Source organism: Embiotoca jacksoni, unplaced genomic scaffold (assembly GCF_022577435.1).
Source record: "Embiotoca jacksoni isolate LCO1_2020_lvr unplaced genomic scaffold, fEmbJac1.0.p SCAF_2, whole genome shotgun sequence".
Classification (NCBI taxonomy): Eukaryota; Metazoa; Chordata; class Actinopteri; family Embiotocidae; genus Embiotoca; species Embiotoca jacksoni.
This window is the reverse complement of record NW_027185340.1, coordinates 7,289,094-7,308,853: the sequence shown is the minus strand read 5'-3', so window position 1 is coordinate 7,308,853 and position 19,760 is coordinate 7,289,094. Positions and strand designations below refer to the sequence as shown.

General features: G+C 44.6%; 2 protein-coding genes across 3 annotated transcripts; both read left to right on the top strand.

Moving 5' to 3' along the window:
• Positions 1-234: 234 nt before the first annotated feature.
• Positions 235-13,334, top strand: med14 (mediator complex subunit 14). Of its 2 annotated transcripts, XM_069154312.1 has the most exons (29): positions 235-769; positions 1,184-1,210; positions 1,322-1,427; positions 1,559-1,732; positions 1,846-1,975; positions 2,739-2,867; positions 3,033-3,140; positions 4,005-4,137; positions 4,268-4,418; positions 4,530-4,641; positions 4,944-5,069; positions 5,281-5,359; positions 5,664-5,823; positions 5,938-6,132; positions 6,491-6,625; positions 6,716-6,786; positions 6,904-7,064; positions 7,333-7,479; positions 7,755-7,999; positions 8,757-9,026; positions 9,466-9,715; positions 10,255-10,377; positions 10,586-10,762; positions 10,917-11,155; positions 11,272-11,451; positions 11,633-11,740; positions 12,016-12,141; positions 12,238-12,427; positions 12,555-13,334. In XM_069154312.1, exons 1-29 carry the CDS (start codon positions 594-596, stop codon positions 12,626-12,628), a joined length of 4,302 nt encoding a protein of 1,433 aa, XP_069010413.1. In that variant the 5' UTR covers positions 235-593; the 3' UTR covers positions 12,629-13,334. The 2 variants fall into 2 exon arrangements, with proteins under 2 accessions (XP_069010413.1, XP_069010414.1); XM_069154313.1 differs by lacking the exon at positions 10,255-10,377 and having other exon boundaries at positions 236-769.
• Positions 13,335-14,283: 949 nt separating this feature from the next.
• On the top strand, positions 14,284-17,446 carry LOC138201125 (uncharacterized). The gene is made up of 8 exons (XM_069154311.1): positions 14,284-14,742; positions 15,064-15,182; positions 15,681-15,741; positions 15,822-15,889; positions 16,011-16,113; positions 16,554-16,672; positions 16,768-16,913; positions 17,005-17,446. Exons 1-8 carry the CDS (start codon positions 14,682-14,684, stop codon positions 17,111-17,113), a joined length of 786 nt encoding a protein of 261 aa, XP_069010412.1. The 5' UTR covers positions 14,284-14,681; the 3' UTR covers positions 17,114-17,446.
• The last annotated feature ends 2,314 nt before the right edge of the window (positions 17,447-19,760 follow it).

Sequence of the window (19,760 nt, the reverse complement as noted above, 5' to 3'; positions counted from 1 at the left end):
GTTATGGATTTTTTTTTTTTTTTTTTTTGTTGTCATTTTGTTTATTCGTTAACATACACGCTGTCATCTGTTACCAGGGCAACAGATTGGAGGATCCGTTATTCACTAAATCACACGAAATATACAGCCATTTTAAGCCCGACAAGCACGTTTGGCACCGTAAACCTGATACTCAAACAAACTGCTTAGCCACCCCAGTTTGGCGAGAAAACACAGCGGCAGTTGGGAGACTTCCGTGATTCTCATTCCGCCAAAAAAGTCGTGTCTGGGTTTTCTCTCCCACCGCTCCTATGCTAATTACTCCCGACAAGCAAAGATGGCGGCCGAGCGGCATTGAGCCTCCTTCTTGTAATGAGTTACCAAATTCTCTGTATTTGCCGAGCTTTCTCCTGAAAGAGCAAAAAAAAAAAAAAAAAAAAAAAAAAACAAGTCCACGCCGAAGAGCTCCTCTTCTAGAAAGAGATGTTGTGAGACGGCGGAGGGAAGTCTTTTCTCGAGTAGTTAGCGACTACAAATCGACAGTTTTTTTTTTTTTTTTTTTTTCCCCTCTCCTCTGGCTGTGCAGCTAACGAGTCCGTAATCGTCATTGTAAAATGGCTCCGGTGCAGATCGGGTCAGACGGGCAGCTTGTCCCACTCGGGGGTCCGGTTGTTTCGGGTCCGCAGCCACCGCCGCCCGGGACCCCGGCCACGCAGGGGGTCCGACTGAGCCTGCTTATTGAGTTTCTTCTCCAGAGGACCTACCATGAAATCACCCTGCTGGCGGAGCTGTAAGTAAACTGTTAGCTTCGTAGGCCTCAAAAAGCTAACCGGGATAACTGGCGGGCTAAACCGGCTAACATGTGTAAACTCAGTGAAACTAAACAGTAAAATACACCTTTTCTAGTCGAGGAGGGAGGGAGGCCGCTTAGTTGCTTTTCATATCCACGGCAGTAAATGGAGCTCCGGGAAGGTAGAAAGCATTAGGACGCACGTTCAGGTAAACACAGCGTTGTGTCTGGAAATTAAACTAAGATACTAGTTTGTTAGTGAAGATACATGTTTGTTTTCCAAAAAGCGAGTGTCAAAACAAAACAAACAAAATGAAAGGCGTGTTGGTAGAAAATGTGCTGTTCTTTTTCTTCTTCTTTTTTTTCTTTTTTTTTTAAAGTAATATGACAAAAGATTTGTTGTTGTTCTTCCAGGTTGCCCAGAAAAACAGACATGGAGAGGTATGTTTCTCTTTTTTTTTTTTTTTAATCTTCTCTCCCATTCTGTCATGCCATAAATAAAAAAAAAAAAAGACAATTGTTGTCATTTTCAACTACCTATTTCTCTTGCAGGAAAATTGAGATCGTGCAGTTTGCAAGTCGCACCAGGCAGCTCTTCGTGCGTCTCCTCGCCCTCGTGAAGTGGGCGAGCAACGCAGGGAAAGTGGAGAAGTGTGCGGTACGTTGTGTGTATCTTACTCGTATTAATTATGTGCTAATGGGTTTTTCACAGCAACGCAGCAAATTGCCACGCGTGCGTACCGGAGCACTAAATCCACTTTTCTCTTCCCCCGGTATCCATGGTAACAGATGATCTCCAGCTTCCTGGATCAGCAGACCATCTTGTTTGTGGACACGGCTGATAGGCTGGCGTCACTGGCCAGAGATGCCCTGGTACACGCTCGTTTGCCCAGCTTCGCCATTCCCTTTGCGATCGATGTGCTCACCACGGGGTCGTACCCACGCTTGCCCACGTGCATACGAGTAAGTGTTTCATTTCCTATGAGATAATAAATCTTGTATAAAAACATAAATACAAAAAAAAAGATGACGGATGATCAAACTTGCTCACTTTGTATCGATGTCTATTTGTGTAGGATAAGATCATTCCTCCAGACCCCATTACTAAGGTGGAGAAGCAGACCACTCTGAACCAGCTAAATCAGATTCTACGACACCGCCTTGTCACCACAGACTTACCACCCCAGCTAGCAAATCTCACCGTTGGTAAGCAGTTCGTGTTAAACCCGCCGTTGTGCATTTTTACATGACAGCTGTTCTCATGATTTCTTCAGCAGTTTTTTTTTTTTTTTTTTTTAATTTTTTTTTTACCTATATCTAAACCTGTCACAAATATCACATCACTGCCGGATCGTGTTTATTTGAGCTGAACACAATCATTTTGCATAATAGTTAGAATCCCTTTTCATCCATCTGCATTGAAACAGCTTGATGAAATAGAAGAGGCATGTTTCCATCATTATTTCCCCCATCATTTTAATTGTTTGAGGATTAATGGGCACTCTTTTGATGACATCATGTTGAGCTCCTTTCTTCTACTACAGCTTGAACAGAGGAGCTAAGGGCTTCACAATCTGTAACCACATTTTAAAGAAATCTTAAGACATCCCATTTTTTTTAAATTTTCATTCTTGTCATCTATTTTTTATTTTGTCATTTGTTATTGTCGTTGTTACTGATTTATTATTATCTTACTATACTCTTATTTTTTATATTATCCTTTATGTATATTGCTAAGTGCCTTGTATGGCAATTGTACACAAATGGCTTTATAGAAAGTTTGATTTCGAGTGAAGAAGCAGCGTCTTTCCCATTTTTAACGTCTCTTTTTCTAAATATGGTTTATTATTGAAGTATGACTAGGTTCATAGAAAGAGACAGTTTGTAACTAAAATGTCATGATCGTTACAGCCCCAAATGTTTCCTGAAGATCTTATGTGTATGTTTGCTTGTGTGTATATTTGCGAAGCCAATGGTCGTGTAAAGTTTCGCGTGGAAGGAGAGTTTGAGGCCACCCTGACCGTGATGGGAGATGACCCTGATATTCCCTGGAGGCTGCTGAAGCTGGAGATTCTGGTGGAGGACAAAGAAACTGGAGGTAAAGCGTGCAGCACTCATCCAGCTTTGCTTCGCACCGCATGGGGCAACGCTCACAACCTGATTGATGGTGTAATTCGTAACTAATGTTTCTCCTTTTTCACTCTCAATCGGTCTGTCTTTCTGTCACGGCCCATCTATTCCACCGTCTATTCCTTATCGACAGATGGACGAACCTTGGTCCACAGTCTGCAGGTGAACTTCATCCACGAGTTGGTCCAGGCACGTCTTTGTGCAGATGAAAAACCCCTACAGGACATGTACAACTGCTTGCGTATCCTTTCTTAGTTTCAGTCTATCCACATGCACACACATTGTGTATATCCACATGCAGTTTGTGTACGTCCTGCCTGCAACCACTTGGCTTTTTTCCCAGTCTCCTCTGGACTGCTGCAGTAGGGCGGGAGAGTGTGCTGGAGCGTATAGAGTATTGACTGGTCAGGCAGACGAATGCAGCATCCCAATGAGAAACACAGCTGCAGAATTGCATCCTTCTGAGCACCCCTTCATTAATTCTTGAACAACACAACAGCCTTTTGTGAAACACAAGGAAAGGGCAGCACTGTTCATACTATAACCAGTCACCCGGCCAGGTCATGTGTGGTGTATTGAACTCCTCGTGGAGACGTGTGCTTTGTCACCTGTTGACATTGTTGTAAAAAAAACCCCCCAAAAACATTGCATTTTTTTTGTTAGTTTTTTTCTATCCAGCTACAAAAATAGAAAAATGCAGGAGTGAGAGTGTTATAAAGCTGAAAACCAAAAGCTCATGTTTGTTTTGTCAGCCAGTGATAATGGTATGAAGGGATTTGTTCTGACCTGTCAGATAGTTGTCACTCAAGTCTTGCGAGCTTGCATGCTATCATCAAAGTCCTTAATCAAGCCTCCGAGCCGAGCACAACTGTGCTAATCACAATGCTAATCAGTACATCTCTGCTCTGCCTCTCCTCCACCGCCGTGTCAAAGAGCAGTCTGTGCGAGGCACAAACACCCCTTTTACTAATGCAGTGTGTCTTGAGGATATGTGTGTGAGTGTGTTCTGAATGTTAATGGCGAGATGAGGATAATACTTCACCTCTGTCCACCTGGACTTGCTGTTTTCCCACACTTGAGTTTTCTTTAATGGCATTGTTTCCAGACTCCTTCTGTCTGTCACTGCAGCTTGAGGTGCTCCACTCTCAGACTCTGATGCTGATCAGAGAGCGCTGGGGAGACCTAGTGCAGGAAGAGAGATACGTGCCGGCAAAATACCTCACACTCACTGTCTGGAAGTAAGACTCTACAAACTCCCTTAATGTATACAAACAGGAACACTGTGTTCTCAAAAAAAAAAACTACCAAAATTGAATGAGAGAATTCCTTCATGTAGTTTTCACCCATTCTCTCTGTCTGTTTCTCCAGCCAACTGGTTCTGGGTAGGAAAACAGGAACAGCATCAGTCCATAAAGTCACAATAAAGATTGATGAAACAGATGGATCTAAGCCATTACAAATATCTCATGAGCCTCCTCTCCCTGCCTGTGACTCTAAATTAATGGAGAGAGCTATGAAGGTAAAGGTGTACATGTGTTTTCTGTTCATTTGTTTTCAAATTGAGCATAAAGTTGGGGCCTGTTTGTCTACTGTACAGTTTGATAACAATTGTTTTTTATCATTTGTTTAGATCGACCACCTGTCGGTGGAAAAACTTTTGATTGACAGCGTGCATGCCCGGTCCCATCAGAAGCTGCAGGAACTGAAGGCCATTTTAAAGACCAGCAATCCCAGTGACAACTGTGTGTATTCACGCTTGGTTTCTCAACACATTTATTTAGCAAAAACATTGAAACCTCTGTCATCTCCTATCGACTGCAGCCATTACTTACCATTATTTAGATTTTAACCTTAAAAATTATCACGAGGAGACTATTTCTGTGTTTTTAACTATAATAAATAACATGTTCTAAACTCCTGTTAGCTCAGATGATTTTTCTCACGCGTCCCACATTCTCCTTCTGTCAGATAATATCTAACATTGTTTCTGAGTCATTTGCAGTCTTGAAAAGACACGCTCAAGTGTTTGTTTGTTTTATTCCAGCATTCATCGAGACTGCTTTACCCACACTCGTTATTCCAATACTTGAGCCCTGCGGTCGTTCAGAGTGCCTCCACATTTTCGTGGACCTGCACTCCGGCATGTTCCAGCCCATGCTGTATGGATTAGGTAAGCACAAGCAAATAATAACTAAATATTTGGTTTTCATGTATGTTCATTGTGTTGCTTCCAGTAAGAGTCTTGTGTTCAGGGTGTGTTTATATCAGGTTTTCTATACCAATAAACAAATCAAAAGATTTGTTTGGTATTTTGGCTCAGATGGTTTAAATTCTTAAGTTGTCTGTTTTTCTCTCTGAACATTGGTGTGTTTTCTCCCTAGATCAGCCCATGCTGGATGACATTGAAAAGACTATCAACGATGATATGAAGCGCATCATATCTTGGCTTCAACAGCTGAAGTAAGTTCCCCCCCAAAAAAATATCAACATTTAAGGCCTACAGTGTACCGAGTATTTTGGCGCAGGCGAGAGCAGAAGCAGCTCAGTAGATAACAGTAATGAAGGCAAAGAGTCAACAGTAGGAGTCTGAGTCTGATGCCTGCTTCTAGCCTGTCAAAACTGAGTAACTGCAGTTGCACTTGCCTAAGCAGGTAGGATGATGGGTGTTGAGATGAATTGCTGTGAGAGTCTTGCACCAGTGAACAGTGTCAGAGCAGTGAATATGAGCTATGAAGAGACTGACTCTTTCTTTCCCTCCGGCCAGGTTCTGGTTGGGGGAGCAGCGCTGTCGACAGTCTGTGAAACACCTTCCCACTGTGTGCACTGATGTCCTTCACCTCTCCAACACAGCGTCTCACCCCATTGGCAAACTGTCCAAACACAAACTCTTCATCAAGCTCACGCGTCTCCCACAGTATTACATCGTGAGTTTCTCACCCAGCCTGTTATGACTCAAAAGAAAATTCCTTACATTTTCCTGTCCTCCCTCCAACTGTCAATCACAGATCTTTCCTCTTTTACTTTTATTTGTTTTGTAGGTGGTGGAAATGCTGGAAGTGCCGAGCAGTCCCACAGCGTTGCAGTACAAGTTCTCTTTCCTGTCGGTGTCTCAGTTGGAAGGCGAGGACGGACCCATGTGTGCGCAGCTTCTGCAGCATTTCAAGCCCAACCTGGAGCATCTGGTCCAGGACACCACAGCAGGGAGAGGGGCCCGACCTGGGACTAAGAGAAAGGTACATACCCACACATCCTTTCATCGTACAGAAATGAATGTGATGCTGGCTTAGAGGTTAGAACAGAATAGTTCTTTGACGTAAAACCGTAAATTCTCTGACCACCCTCAAGATAATGGCAGAGTTAATATTTTTACATTTCATTTTCATTTAGCTGACGCTTTTATCAAAAGCGACTTACAATAAATTTCAGTCTATAAAGCTTTAGACTTAATCACAAAGTATAAATTCAGCTATCTGGTAGGTCTGATCATCTTCCTCATGGCAGAGCATTGTCAAACAAAAAAAAAACATATGTTTCCAACTGAATAAAGCCAAATGAGTGTCCTTTTATTACGTATTGTTTTTTTGTAAATAGTTATTTGGAGACCAGGGGGACCTAGAGCCAAAGAAGCCGAAGCGGTCTGGAGAAATGTGTGCCTTCAACAAAGAGCTGGCTCACCTCGTAGCGATGTGCGACACCAACATGCCTTTCATTGGCCTCAGGACGGAGGTAATTCACCGTGTCAGACAGTTGTCTTGATTCAAAACAGTCCCGGGTTTTGTGTTTATTGGCTGATGCTGCATGTCTCTCTGTCTCTAGCTGTCCAACATGGAAATTCCAAATCAGGGGGTCCAAGTAGAGGGAGACGGTCATGCAATACGTCTACTGAAGTAAGACAGTCACAAACATACAAACGTTGCATATATGCACACAAATCATTTCTATAAAGTCGAATAAACTTTGCCAGGACAGTTGTGACTCTTGTTGTATGTTGGCTTCTTTTGCAGGATTCCTTCCTGTAAAGGGGTCGGAGAGGAGACCAGGAGAGCTTTAGAGCGTTCCCTCCTGGACTGCACCTTCCGCCTGCAGGGCCGGAACAACCGAACCTGGGTGGCTGAACTGGTCCTCGCCAACTGTCCTCTCAACAGCACACACAGCAAGGAGCAAGGTACACTCTACAGAGTGATGTTTGTTTACCTTGCATCATCCTTTTAACAAACATTGAGATGGTCCAAAATAGGCAGCAAAAAAAAAACCAGGAGTCTACATCTGAAAATGAAGGCCACACCTAAGAACTGAATAAAACCATACGATTTAGTATGTCAGAAAAATATTCATTGTTTTCCATAGAAAGTCTTGCATTTACCATCAAAGTGGTTCGCCTTCATGTGAAAGGACAACTGCATGCTTCATGGCCCACCTGTCCCTTCTGTTAGCCTCCACGCGGCACGTGTATCTGACCTACGAAAACCCTCTGTCGGAGCCGGTGGGCGGGCGGAAGGTCGTCGAGATGTTCCTGAATGACTGGAACGCCATCAGTCAGCTCTACCAGTGTGTTCTCAACTTCTCCCGTGCACTGCCAGGTGAGTGGATGTTCATCTAAAAACTGCCCTTATATATATATATATATATATATTATATATATATACATAAATGAACAACTGTTCTACTGTTGTCTTAATCAGTTTGTGTATCTAAATTGGTCACTGAGCTAGGCAACAAAGATGATACCTGATGGGATCCGTATATGGAAATGTATGCAAAGTTGCTGTGTAATCCCAGGTGTAGTTCATGAGTGCTGAAGAAACACACCCATCTAATGGAGCTGCACTTTGTGACTTCCCCCCTCCCCCTCCAGAGATGCCATCTTTCCTGAGCCTGTTCTCAGAGGTGCGGCTGTATAACTACCGTAAGCTGGTGCTGTGCTACGGCACCACCAAGGGCAGCTCCGTCACCATCCAGTGGAACTCCAGCAGCCAGCGTTTCCACCTCGCCCTCGGCACCGTGGGGCCCAACTCCGGCTGCTCCAATTGCCATAATATCATCCTCCACCAGCTGCAGGAGATGTTCAACAAGGGCCCAAATGTGATGCAGCTGCTGCAGGTATATATATATGTTATGTATGTATATCTGAATGAAGTCTTAATTTCAAATGGCTTTTTAGGTTCCTCCTAAATGTGTTAAACTACGTGATAAAACGGAAGTTATAGCGTCTTTATCTTGAGCTCTATGACATATTTCCAAGAGAAATGGTGTCGTTACAAGTGGGATTTAAATCAAACAGATGTGATTGGATTGTTTAGAACAGTGGGTGTGGCTTAGTGAATAGTGCAGTGCCATATGGGGCTGTTGAGCTGCAGAGGAATCCTCACGCACCTCTATTACATATAGGTAGAGATGAAACGGTCACAAAAATGAACCAGATGAAACCCAAAAGCACACTTCCTGCTATGCTGCTGGCGAAATGAGCTAATCACGTTTTATCTGATACATTCATGTAACTGCCCCAAGTGCAGGATGAGTCATCAAAAACATTTTTCTGTTTTGCAGCAACACGGAAGAGAGGCTTTTAAATACACAAATACTTTTTGGACATGTTTAACATCAATAGATCAAGACAGGAATAGAAAATGTAGTTTTCATTTCATTGTGACTTTAATATTGTGACAACGCAAGTATTATTGGTTTACAACACAAATGACACTACACTTATGTGCTGTGCTCATGCTCTTCACCTAAAAAGCTCACAAACATTTTTTTTTTTTTTTTTTTTTTTTTGTTACCTGTTATTTTAATTACGTCATTTTCCTCCGGCGTATTGCGTTATTTCTCGGTTAACGTTTCCTCTTTGTGTCTCCAGGTGCTTTCCGACACACAAGCTCCTCTGAATGCAATCAACAAGCTACCAACAGTGCCCATGCTGGGCCTCACCCAGCGCACCAACACTGCCTACCAGTGCTTCTCCATCCTCCCGCAGTCGCCCACGCACATCCGACTGGCGTTCCGCAACATGTACTGCATCGACATCTACTGCCGCAGCCGCGGGGTGGTCGCCATCAGAGACGGAGCCTACAGTCTCTTCGACAACACCAAGATTGTGGAGGGCTTCTACCCTGCTCCGGGACTCAAGGTACACAAGGCTTGGAGGCCCAGAAGTGATGTCAAGGAACAGAAATCTCTCTTAAACTTGCATTTCTGTTTGAGCTGGCACCCAAAAAAATCTTTCCACTTCAAGATTTCTATACTAACCTCAGTCCACCGAAAAACTAAAAGCAAACCTGTCGAAAGGATTTTTTTCTTGCCGAGATTCCTGTACAGTAAATATTATTTGTTAAGCACTGAAATCAGGTGGAGAATAAATTGCATCATATTCTAGTCATTAACAGGTTTTGTTTTTGTTTTTTAAACCAATGTTTAGACGGGCTTTTTGTTTTAAGCAAAACTAAAAGAATACAACTAGATTCCAACAATAAATGTAATGCAGATCTGTTATACTGGCCGACAACCGAAACATTTTTGATCCACTTTTTCATGTCAGATACTGCCTTTCTCTTCCTTCCTCTCTCTAGACATTCCTCAACATGTTTGTCGACAGCAATCAAGACGCCCGCCGGCGTTCGGTCAATGAAGACGACAACCCGCCCTCGCCGGTGGGCGTCGACGTCATGGACAGTCTGATGAACCAGCTGCAAACTCAACAGCCGCCGCAGACAATGAGAGGAGCTGCCGGAGGCGTGTATCCTCCTCTCACTTCACCGCCACCAAATTACCACGCTAACGTAACTCCCTCGCCATCCATGATGCCCACCCAGTCGCCAGGTAACGGGGCCGACGCTACTTTTGGTGTTTGTGTGAGCGAATGTCACCGTGTACCGTTTGTGTCATCTCGGCTTGTTCAGCTGTCATTCTGCATTCATAACCAACAAGTGACGGACCGTATCGCCTCGCTGTCATCAGCCCCCGTCCCCCGTCCCCTCTCCTTTTCCCTCTCCCGCTGACTTGCCTGTTTTTTTTTTGTTGCAAGAGCAAATTGTGTGTCTGTCAGAGAACGAGAAAGCGCAGCCATGTGTGCCCATTTCAGTTTTGTGAAACCCTGAGCTCAGTTGTGTTTTCTCATGCAACATGAACACACCGTGCCGCCCAGGAGGGAACAAAGCATGAATTTAGTCGCGCTGCTTCCATTCGCCTCCATCTGAGCCCACCAGCCAGAGACTACAGCCCTTCCGCCCCGCTTTAGCTTGTGTGCACATGAGTGAGTGTGTGAGCGTAAGGAGTACTTGTCATCCTTAGAGCCTGATGAGTCTTTTGATGAGTGTATGTATGTATGTGTGTGTGTGTGTGTGTGTGTGTGTGTGCAGGGAACATCCATGCCTCTGGCTCCCCTAGCGGAGCTCTGAGGGCACCCTCTCCTTTCGGGCCCACCCCGTCTCCGTCTTCTCTGGGCATAGCCATGGGCCAGACCAGCTTTGCCAGTCCCCACGGTAAGCAGCAGGGCGGCCTGGTGCTAATTCTGCTCTGCTGGCTGGAATGGGCTGAACTGAACATTTTCACGAGGCAACTTCTAGGCTGCAGACATTAGCAAGCGAGCATAATACAAATGACTTGTGAAGCGTGGGCACGCAGCGGTGTTCCCCTCCGACTGTGTTTATTGCGGCATGTTAAGTCTCGGCTTGCCCTCCTTCACCCCAGGTGCTCTGGACCCCAGCTCTCCGTATGCCATGGTGTCCCCCAGCCATAGGGGCCAGTGGCCGGGTTCCCCCCAAGTCTCAGGACCCTCTCCTGGGGCGAGGATCCACGGCATGTCCCCTGGGAACCCTTCGCTTCACTCACCTATTCCTGACCCTCATTCTCCTCGTGCTGGGACCAGTAAGCACAGCTTTTCCTCACATTTATTGTTCTGCTCTTACTGACAGTGTTACTGCCGTGTTTAGGCCAATAGAGATACAGATATTTGAGAGATGAATCTTGATACTGATCCAACGGACTTGTTACTTACATGTCTCCGTGTTTTTTGGTTTAGGTTCACAAGTCATGCCTACCAGTATGCCTCCGCCCCGCAAGCTACCTCAGCGCCCCTGGGCTGCCTCCATTCCCACCATCCTCACCCACGATGCCTTGCACGTACTTCTGCTCCCCTCACCCACTCCCTGCCTGGTGCCGGGCCTGGCAGGGAGCTACCTCTGCTCGCCGCTGGAGCGCTTCCTGGGTTCGGTTATCATGAGACGACACCTGCAGAGGATCATCCAGCAGGAGGCCAACGTGAGCGTCACACAAATCATCCAGAGAAATCAACCTGCGGCATTTGTTTTTCCTTCAAACCACGTCATCTGTTGTACAGTGCAGTAACCACCCCCACCGTGTCACCTCTCCTCCAGTTATCCATCGTGAACTCTAACGAGCCGGGCGTGATCATGTTCAAGGCGGACGTGCTCAAGTGCCGGGTGGCTCTCAACCCAAAGAACTACCAGACGCTGCAGCTCAAAGTCACTCCAGAAAACACAGGTCCCTGGTCTCAAGAGGAGCTTCAGGTGCTGGAGAGGTTCTTTGAGACTCGAGTAAGTGAAAGCAGCACCCGTGTTGTGTGTCTCGACTGATCATAACTGAGCATCACTGTTAAAGTGTAGTGCTTTCACGTGCGAGTGAGTTTGACCGTGTTATCAGTGATTACAGGATTGAAGACACGCCTGCCCGCCCCGTTATTATCATTCATCCATCTTCTATTGACCTCCTGTCCAGGTTGCTGGTCCTCCCTTTAAATACAACACTCTGAATGCCTTCACAAAGCTGCTGGGGGCGCCCACCAACATCCTCAGGGACTGTGTGCGCATCATGAAGCTCGAACTGGTGAGTTGCTGTTTCTCTTATACGCGTTGTTGTAAAGTTATGGTTGTTAATGAGTCTCGTTTGTGGTTTTTTTTGGGGCACATGTTTTGAATATATTTTCCACAAAATGTAGAAACAGTGCTGTCAGATGACAATAGAAACATTGGAGCATGATACAGAAGGAGCGCATGTGCCCCGCCGATGCGTGTTTGATCTTCTGTGCATCGTCTCTCGATGCATTTCTTTGTGTTTGAAAGTTGCTCCATAAATAAATTATGCCTTGCCTCTCCCTGCAGTTCCCAGACCAGGCCGGACAGCTGAAGTGGAACGTCCAGTTCTGTCTGACCATCCCTCCCAGCGCGCCCCCTATCGCTCCACCCGGTACCATCGCTGTGGTGCTCAAGTCCAAGATGCTTTTCTTTGTAAGTCTCAGCGGCGCCTCCTGGTGGCCTTTCACGCAACACAAAGCTGCGAGTGTTTGAAACAGCCTGACCCTTGCGTGTTCGGTCGCCCCACAGTTGCAGCTGACCCAGCGCATCCCGGTGCCCCAGGATCCCGTGAGCATCATCGTGCCCATCGTGTACGACATGGCCACGGGCCTCACTCAGCAGGCGGACATCCCCAGACAGCACAGCTCCTCCGGGGCTGCAGCGCTCATGGTCTCTAATATCCTCAAGAGGTTCAACGAGCTGCACCCGGCCAGACAGGGTGAGCTTCAGCCACTCCCCGCTCATCAATAACTCACTGCAGCATCAGCTGAATGTCCGGCTCTGTTTATAGAGACCTCATGCGTAATGGCTCCGCTAACGCTGATATGTTTGTTTTTTTCTCCCAGGTGAGTGCACCATCTTTGCATCTGTTCACGAGCTGATGGCCAACCTCACACTCCCCCCCGGCACGCGTCAGTAGAAACAACGACCGCAGGGCGGACGCTGAGACTCCACTAGAGCCTCCTTAAGCTAACGAGCCATCAGAAAGTCTACGCTGTGGTCCCGGGACGTCAGAATCCAGCGTGCATCCTCTCCGCTTCAGCTGCTGGACTGTTGACCCGATGTGCACTTGCTGTTCAGAAAGGGAGTGAAATATGTACAGTCGTGTATCACAGTCTTTATTCTTGATAGAAGCTTACATACAAGATTTGCCGTTAAGGTGGATCTTGGAACAAAGACAACATTCGATGCAAAAGGATATAAATGTTATTTTTTGTTTCCTCCAGTTGCACTTGTAAACAAGATTATCTATTGAAATTACGGTTGTTTACGAAAATATGTACATTGTTGTATATTTGTGTGTTGAAAAGAATCAGGTGAGTTAGATTTTTGCTAGACCCTTGTCTTCTGTTTTGTTTTTGTTTTTTACGCCAGACTGATATTATTGTAGTATCAGGAGCTTATATTCCTTTAGCACACTATTTATCTGTCTTCTTGCCTTTACTTTGTCAATACCTCTGCATTTTTCTTTCTTTCTTCACTTTGGATACTGTAAAACTGTGACAGACTTTATAAGCCAGTTGTATTTTATTAAGACCCACTTTGAATCCCGATGGAAAGATTTGAGACTTCATGTCTGACTTTGCTATTTAATAAATCAAGCCCAGAGTTGGTTTGTGCTTCCACCATCGTCCAACGACAGTGATAAGATAATCAGACCACACGTAGCAATACGAAAATAAAAATGCGCAAAAGCTCGGGGAAATGTAGAAAAGTAGCAGGAACAAAATGTACGTGGAAAGTAAAGGTGCTCGTTATGCAGAATGACCTCTTCCAGAGTTTAATATACATCATAATTATTATACTACAGACATTTGACTCACACAGGTTCCCCCTACAGGTTTTTACATTTAATTTAAATGCAACTGCAAAACTAAAATTTCATTACCGGCCTCCTCAGCTTTATTATTTCAGTTACTTTCATCTGCAAATGGGTCAACAATGAGAAGCGCACATAAAGTTTCTTCTGAAAAATGTAGCCTTATAAAGTAGAAACGATGCATCATTTTATAAACGGATGTTGATCCAAAGAGTAGTAATCATATGTGCGTAAATAAATAGGCGGCAATGTGGTCTGCACTTTGGAGTTCACTGTCTTTCCCAAAGACACTGGCATGTGGACAGGACGACCGGGAATCCTTTCCTTTCATAATCAGGTAATCATTTAAGTATTTTTTTACGATTTCCTTAGCTGCACGTGATTTTAAAGAATATTAAATATTTGTGGTTGACATTTTATGCACCAGAAAATGTGTCATTAAATTCATAAATTAGCAGACAAATCATCAGTGAAAATGACTTGGTCGTAGCATCAGAAGAAAAACGGGGAGTAACAACTACAGTACTTCCTCCTGATTGTTGTGGAGTGCGAGTTGAAATGAAAGTACAAAGCATGTGTCAGTTGTGTAAATGTATTTCCCGTCACCGAGGTCAGGTGTGTGTTTGGTTGTCGGCACATTCAGGGTTAAAGCTAGAGGAAAGACCTCTGCTGTACGGCTGCATCCTCCCCAAGTGATGCTGCGATCCTCAGCTCTAAAAGATGACATCATTGTGTTGTGAAAGGCTGGTCCTCCCCAGACTGTGTGTGTGTGTGTGTGTGTGTGTGTGCGTGTGTTAGGAAGGATGGGGGGGGGTTCAGTACAGCAAATCACAAGACTGACTGCACGGCCGTTGTTGCAGAAGGGCGTGGACTTCTGTATTATTATTTTCAGCAGCTACATGGATGTTAAGGAGGTAAAGGATGTGTTGATCAGCTCGCGGCGGCGTGTGTGCATCGTCATCAGCGAGGAACCGGAAGAATTAGGGATGAAGAAATGCTCCTGAACGTCTGCGATCGACACTTCCTAATCAAATGCAATAAAAATAGACAAGCATATCTATTTGCCTGCAGTCCCATCTTGCTTCGTATGGCTTTTACCAGCGGGATCAGACCAGGAGAAGTGGAGTGAATCACAGCCGGTTGGAGTCCAGACATGGCAGTGAGCACATCGGAGCCGCTCCGTCAGCTGTGCGGCTACCACGAAGCTTTGAAAGGTGAGTCCCTAAACATGTTATTTCCTGTTGTGGCAGGGTTTTTTTGTGGTGTCCCCACCCCCCCGGTTTTTTTTTTTTTTTTTTTTTTTTTAGTTCAGGTATATGTTGGAGGAGTGCGATCTGCAGACTCCGTCTCCCTCCAAACACACTGACCACTCCCCTTCATCCCTCCTCAAACATCCCTCCTCAGGACCTGTAGGACAGATGACACTTGCACGTTGTGGTGGTGCCCCTGTGGGTTTGTGTTTGTTAAAGGGGCTGTGGGTATCTCTGTGTGTGTGTGTGTGTGCGTGTGTGTGTGTGTGTGTGTGTGCTAATCAGTGGAGCTACAGGTGAAGAGACCTCTGATGCCGGTCCAGCTGAGTCCGGAGCAGGTGGGCCTGGAGATGCTGTGTCTCTGCGGGCAGCTGGACCTCCTCGTCAGGGCGCAGATGCAGCAGGTAGAGAAACATGACATCTCGCCTAACCACCTGCTGTCAGCGCTTCCTCATATCCCCTCCTCTTTCTGTTAGTTTTCATCAGCAACTACTCGAGTACAAGTTCAAGGTACTTGCACTTTACTTGGGGATACAAGCAAAAACAATTCAGGGCACCGAAACACAAGCAGTCTCTGTGGATCCCTTCTCTTCATCCATGTCGCTCACACATCTTCTGAGAAGACCCCATTGGTTTCCCTCTGTCTTTCCCGGACTGTCGTCCATTCTTTGAATTGTCCCAGTAAACCCTGTCCCAGAGCTCTGAATTCACAACAAGCTCTAAAAGACTGCGTTAGACTTGAGGAAACCTTTACTGGTGTAAACATGATGATACGTTCAATACTCCAGGACATATAAACTGGTTTCATATCCATTGTGCAGTGTGTCAGACCTTTTATAAGCATTTAAATCATCCTGCTCCTTTTCACCCTGTGATGTTCATCCATCGTCTCTGTGTTGCAGTTCCAGGAGCAGTTAGGACAAGGCTGTAGCCCAGAGGAGTCCGACACTTTCCAGGCTCAAGGTATGTATGACGAAGCGTCTAAGAGTTTAATTTGTCTTCTGTCTATTTGATGTTTGTTTTTTTGTACTATTTCCTTATAGGATCAGAGATTCTTGACCAGATGCTGCAGTGCCTTGAACATCTACCAAAGCCTATGCCCCAGCTGGAGGTATCACACCTATCAGTATCCAAGTCAAACAGTGATTTTAACAGCACGCAACAAAATACCTGAGCACTGTACTGCCCTAGAAGATTCAAGGTTTCATCAGTGGGTGTCTGCGTTTCCTCAGGACTACCTGGACATGGTGGGTATATCGGCGATGTTCCCTCGCGTGGAGGTGTTCCTCATTCAAGGTAGCCCCGTCGAAATGCTGGAGAGGCCGCCCATGGACGGTGAGAGATGCGGCCGAGAAGGGTGTAAATTCATCCTAGGGGTGTATTTTTTATGGCAGTGTGCATACGAGAGCTTTTAATGCTCAATGAAATGCAGTTCAACACAAAAATATAAAAAAAAAAAAAAAAACACAAAGCTGCAGAAACTCTGACATGTTTCCCACTGAAAAATATGCATCTTTATGTTTTATAGTAATCCAAGTATTGGTAATGAGTCCAGTACTCGAGTAGAATTCGGACATTCATGTTATCAAGTATTTCCACATTAAGCATCTTTATTTTGAAATTGTTTCCGCTCTGACTCTCACTTATATGAGTTTTCCCCATGAGTTTCATCTGTATGTACATTAGCTGTAGTTGTTTAAGCATTTCACTTTTAAAGAGGGCTTTTTAATCACACGGCTGCCTCCTTTAATGAGAACTGATGCTCGTCTTTGCAGAATACTTCTTCCACATTGCCAAACTGAACCAACTCCTGGTGCTGAGTCAGCAGCTTGAAGAGGACATCAGGCACCTTGGAAGTCATAAGTACATTGCCCACCAGCTCTCGGTTATATATGTAAGGAGAATGAATTACAGCGTGTTCTTCCTCTCCGCTCTCCTCCACAAGTCTCTGCAGTGTGCTTTTTAATGTCTTTTTTTTTTTTGTTGCAGCAAGTCGTCAGCTCTTTCAGGGGAATTCAGGTCTTCTCTGAAATGAAGAAAGATATTGAGGCCAACTTCAAACAGATGAAACAGTCTCTGGTGGTGGAGGAAGGCTCCCGGCATGAACCTCAGCTGGCTGCTCATTATATCAACTGGTGAGTTGGAATCCAAACGTTAGAGTGGATAGAAGACGATGATTCGTGCAGCAACGGTCTGATAACGACCATGTTTTTGTTCTCTGCACAGGATATTAGAAGTAACTCAAAGCTTGACGTCGGTGGTGCTGTCGCTGCCGGAGGAGCTGACGGATGACCTTCATCAGGCCGTCAGCTTCGTGTCCCAGTTCCTGTCCTGACCCCCCCACCCACCCCGACAAATGCCTCGGTGTCCGTGAATCCTTCGCCTGCTTCGAAATGAACTGCTGATGTTATGACTGTGAACAGGTGCTACTAAATATGACTGAAGTGAATTAACGGTGGGACTGGAACGCCTACTTCATCTACAAATCATGGAGTTTTTTTTAAATTATTACATTGTCTTTCTGAACGTGGCCCTTATTAGCCCCTGTGGTGAATCCGTTGTTTGGAATTGAATGTAAGCCCGGTGAATCCCTCCTTGCACTACTGTTATAACTACTCTTAGATTTTTTTTTTTAACCTAAAAAGAAATAATAAAATTTAATGCAATAGGCCGGTGTGTTTGCTCTCACTTCAGGCACGTTGGCTACATCTGGTAGATAAGCTAAAAAAAACAAAACATCAATGAAAGATCAACATTAAATGTTCTAAAAATTTAGTTTATTATTCAGTTTGTTACAATGAGAAGAAGTTCCTGCATTAACACAACGTTTTCTGCCAAAGCTGCAACAGTTTTGGTTTCACAAGAGAAATGATCTTTGTTTTGGGAAAAAGTGATGTCATGAATGTCTTTGCACTAAATCAGGATTTAACTATCTATGAACTACAGTGGTAGGCTGGTGGGTTGTCGGGACACAATCAGATTTGATGAAACTGATCCCACACAGGCCTGACGGAGCAGACCGCCTGAGATTTTACTGTTAAATGGATGAATTACATGAATTGAGGGGTCAGCGAGCCCAGAGGGGTCAGAGCACCAGCTTAAATGTCTTCAACAAGACTGAAAAATGACCTCATGGTGGCATAAAACAACGATAAAGAGGCAGAAAGTGACATTGAATGATCCCACAAATAAAAAGGGGGTTCCCAGGTGTCAGGGAATTTTGGGGAATTTCAGGGAATCTTTGAAACTCTTTTCCAGACATATTAAGTTAGGGGATTTGATCCTTTTTCGGCACAGTCATGGGATGTCAGGGAATTTTGTTTGCATGTTTAAATTTTAGTTTAGTTATCAAAACAATATATTTTCACTGTAGTTGTTGTTGTTTTTTTAATCATGTTATGTCACGCGTTTTCCATATTGCTTGAGTGGTTTTATCCCTTTTCTGTTCGTCAACAAGTGGCAAGCAGTCCATTCATCCATTATCTATACCCACTTTATCCTGAGCAGGGTCATGGGGTGGGGGGTGGAGGGGTGGAGCCTATCCTAGCTCACTTTGGTGCAAAGGCAGGGTACACCCTGGACAGCTTGCCAGTCCATCACAGGGCCAACACTTATAGACAGACTGAAACAAAGACCATTCACACTCTTACCTAAGGGCAATTTGTAGAATCACCAATTAACCTGAGGTGCATGCTTTTTTTGGACGGTGGGAGGAAGCTGGAGTACCCAGAGAGAACCCACGCAAGCACAGGGAGAACATGCACCATCCACACAGAAAGGCCCAGGCCCAGATTTGAACCTGGAAACCTTTCGCTGTGAGGCGACAATGTTAACCACTGCACCACTGTGCCACCCTCAGTAGCAATACGCCTATATAATATATTCCTTGTGGCTGCTTAGGAAGGCAAACATACCCAGAAATGTGAAGAGATTTGGCTAAAAAAATTATGAATTCAAAGACTGGGTGATAAAAATAGATGACATATAAGCCAAATGTAAAGTTTGTAAAACTACTATAGATATATTAAATATGGTAGAGGGAGCCCTTCACAGCCGCGCCATAAGAAGATTAATTTAAAAAGCTTTGCAACCACAAAGCATCAGACATTGTCTTAAAACAACCCAAAAGAGAAAAATGTACACAAAACAACTTAAAGGAGACACAAACAATACAAAAAAGTCATAAATGAACCACGCTGGCACCCATACAACCAAAAACAGACACACGCAAATCGATGAAACACACAACAAAACGATATACACAACCACAAAGAGACACCAAAAAAACACAAACTGAAGCAAAATGACCACAAAACAAACTCAAAATGGCATAAATAAATACAGATGATAAATTGCCATAAAGTGACACTAAACAGACACAAAGTGACACAAAATAACCACAAAGTGACCAAAGGAATCCAAAAAACTAAAAATAAATAGCATAAAAAATGATTTTGGGTTTTCACAGCAGTGATTTCAGCTGGTACAAATATTGGATAATTCCAGACAGACGCCATCATACTGAACTAACGAATCACAATGAACGAAAGGCTCTCAGTGGTAAAAAAACCCAACTATAGGTGACACTCAAAGTGTTCAGTGATAGTAGACAACTTGTCTTCTGTGACAACGTCAGTTTAACTGTGATGCTTCGGAACAGCGGTTGCTATAGCAACGAGATGTTGAGTCAGAACCAATCAGTGGAGGCGGAGCCTACTTCAAATGAGAAGAACAATAACATGACTGAACTCCGTCAACCTGCTGTGGTTTCATGCTGTTGTGGTTATGCCTGCTCGCTCCCTGTCACACTCTTATGGTGACGCCTGTGTTTTGTTTTTTTCTCCCACGACAGGTCAAAATGTCTGCCGAGAGAAAGACATCGTTTCCTTTATATATTCCAGGGAGCCACCATGCATAACGCTAGAACTGTACAGGTGGATCACTGCAACCATTAATGTTATTAATTACTCCTGCGCTTTCCT

Coding starts and splice junctions, on each gene's coding strand:
- LOC138201125 (XM_069154311.1), top strand. CDS start 14,682: ATGGCAGTGAGCACATCGGAGCCGCTCCGTCAGCTGTGCGGCTACCAC. Junction 15,183..15,680: donor TCAGGGCGCAGATGCAGCAG/GTAGAGAAACAT, acceptor TCTGTGTTGCAG/TTCCAGGAGCAGTTAGGACA. Junction 15,742..15,821: donor CGACACTTTCCAGGCTCAAG/GTATGTATGACG, acceptor ATTTCCTTATAG/GATCAGAGATTCTTGACCAG.
- med14 (XM_069154312.1), top strand. CDS start 594: ATGGCTCCGGTGCAGATCGGGTCAGACGGGCAGCTTGTCCCACTCGGG. Junction 770..1,183: donor ATCACCCTGCTGGCGGAGCT/GTAAGTAAACTG, acceptor TTGTTCTTCCAG/GTTGCCCAGAAAAACAGACA. Junction 7,065..7,332: donor CACACACAGCAAGGAGCAAG/GTACACTCTACA, acceptor CCCTTCTGTTAG/CCTCCACGCGGCACGTGTAT.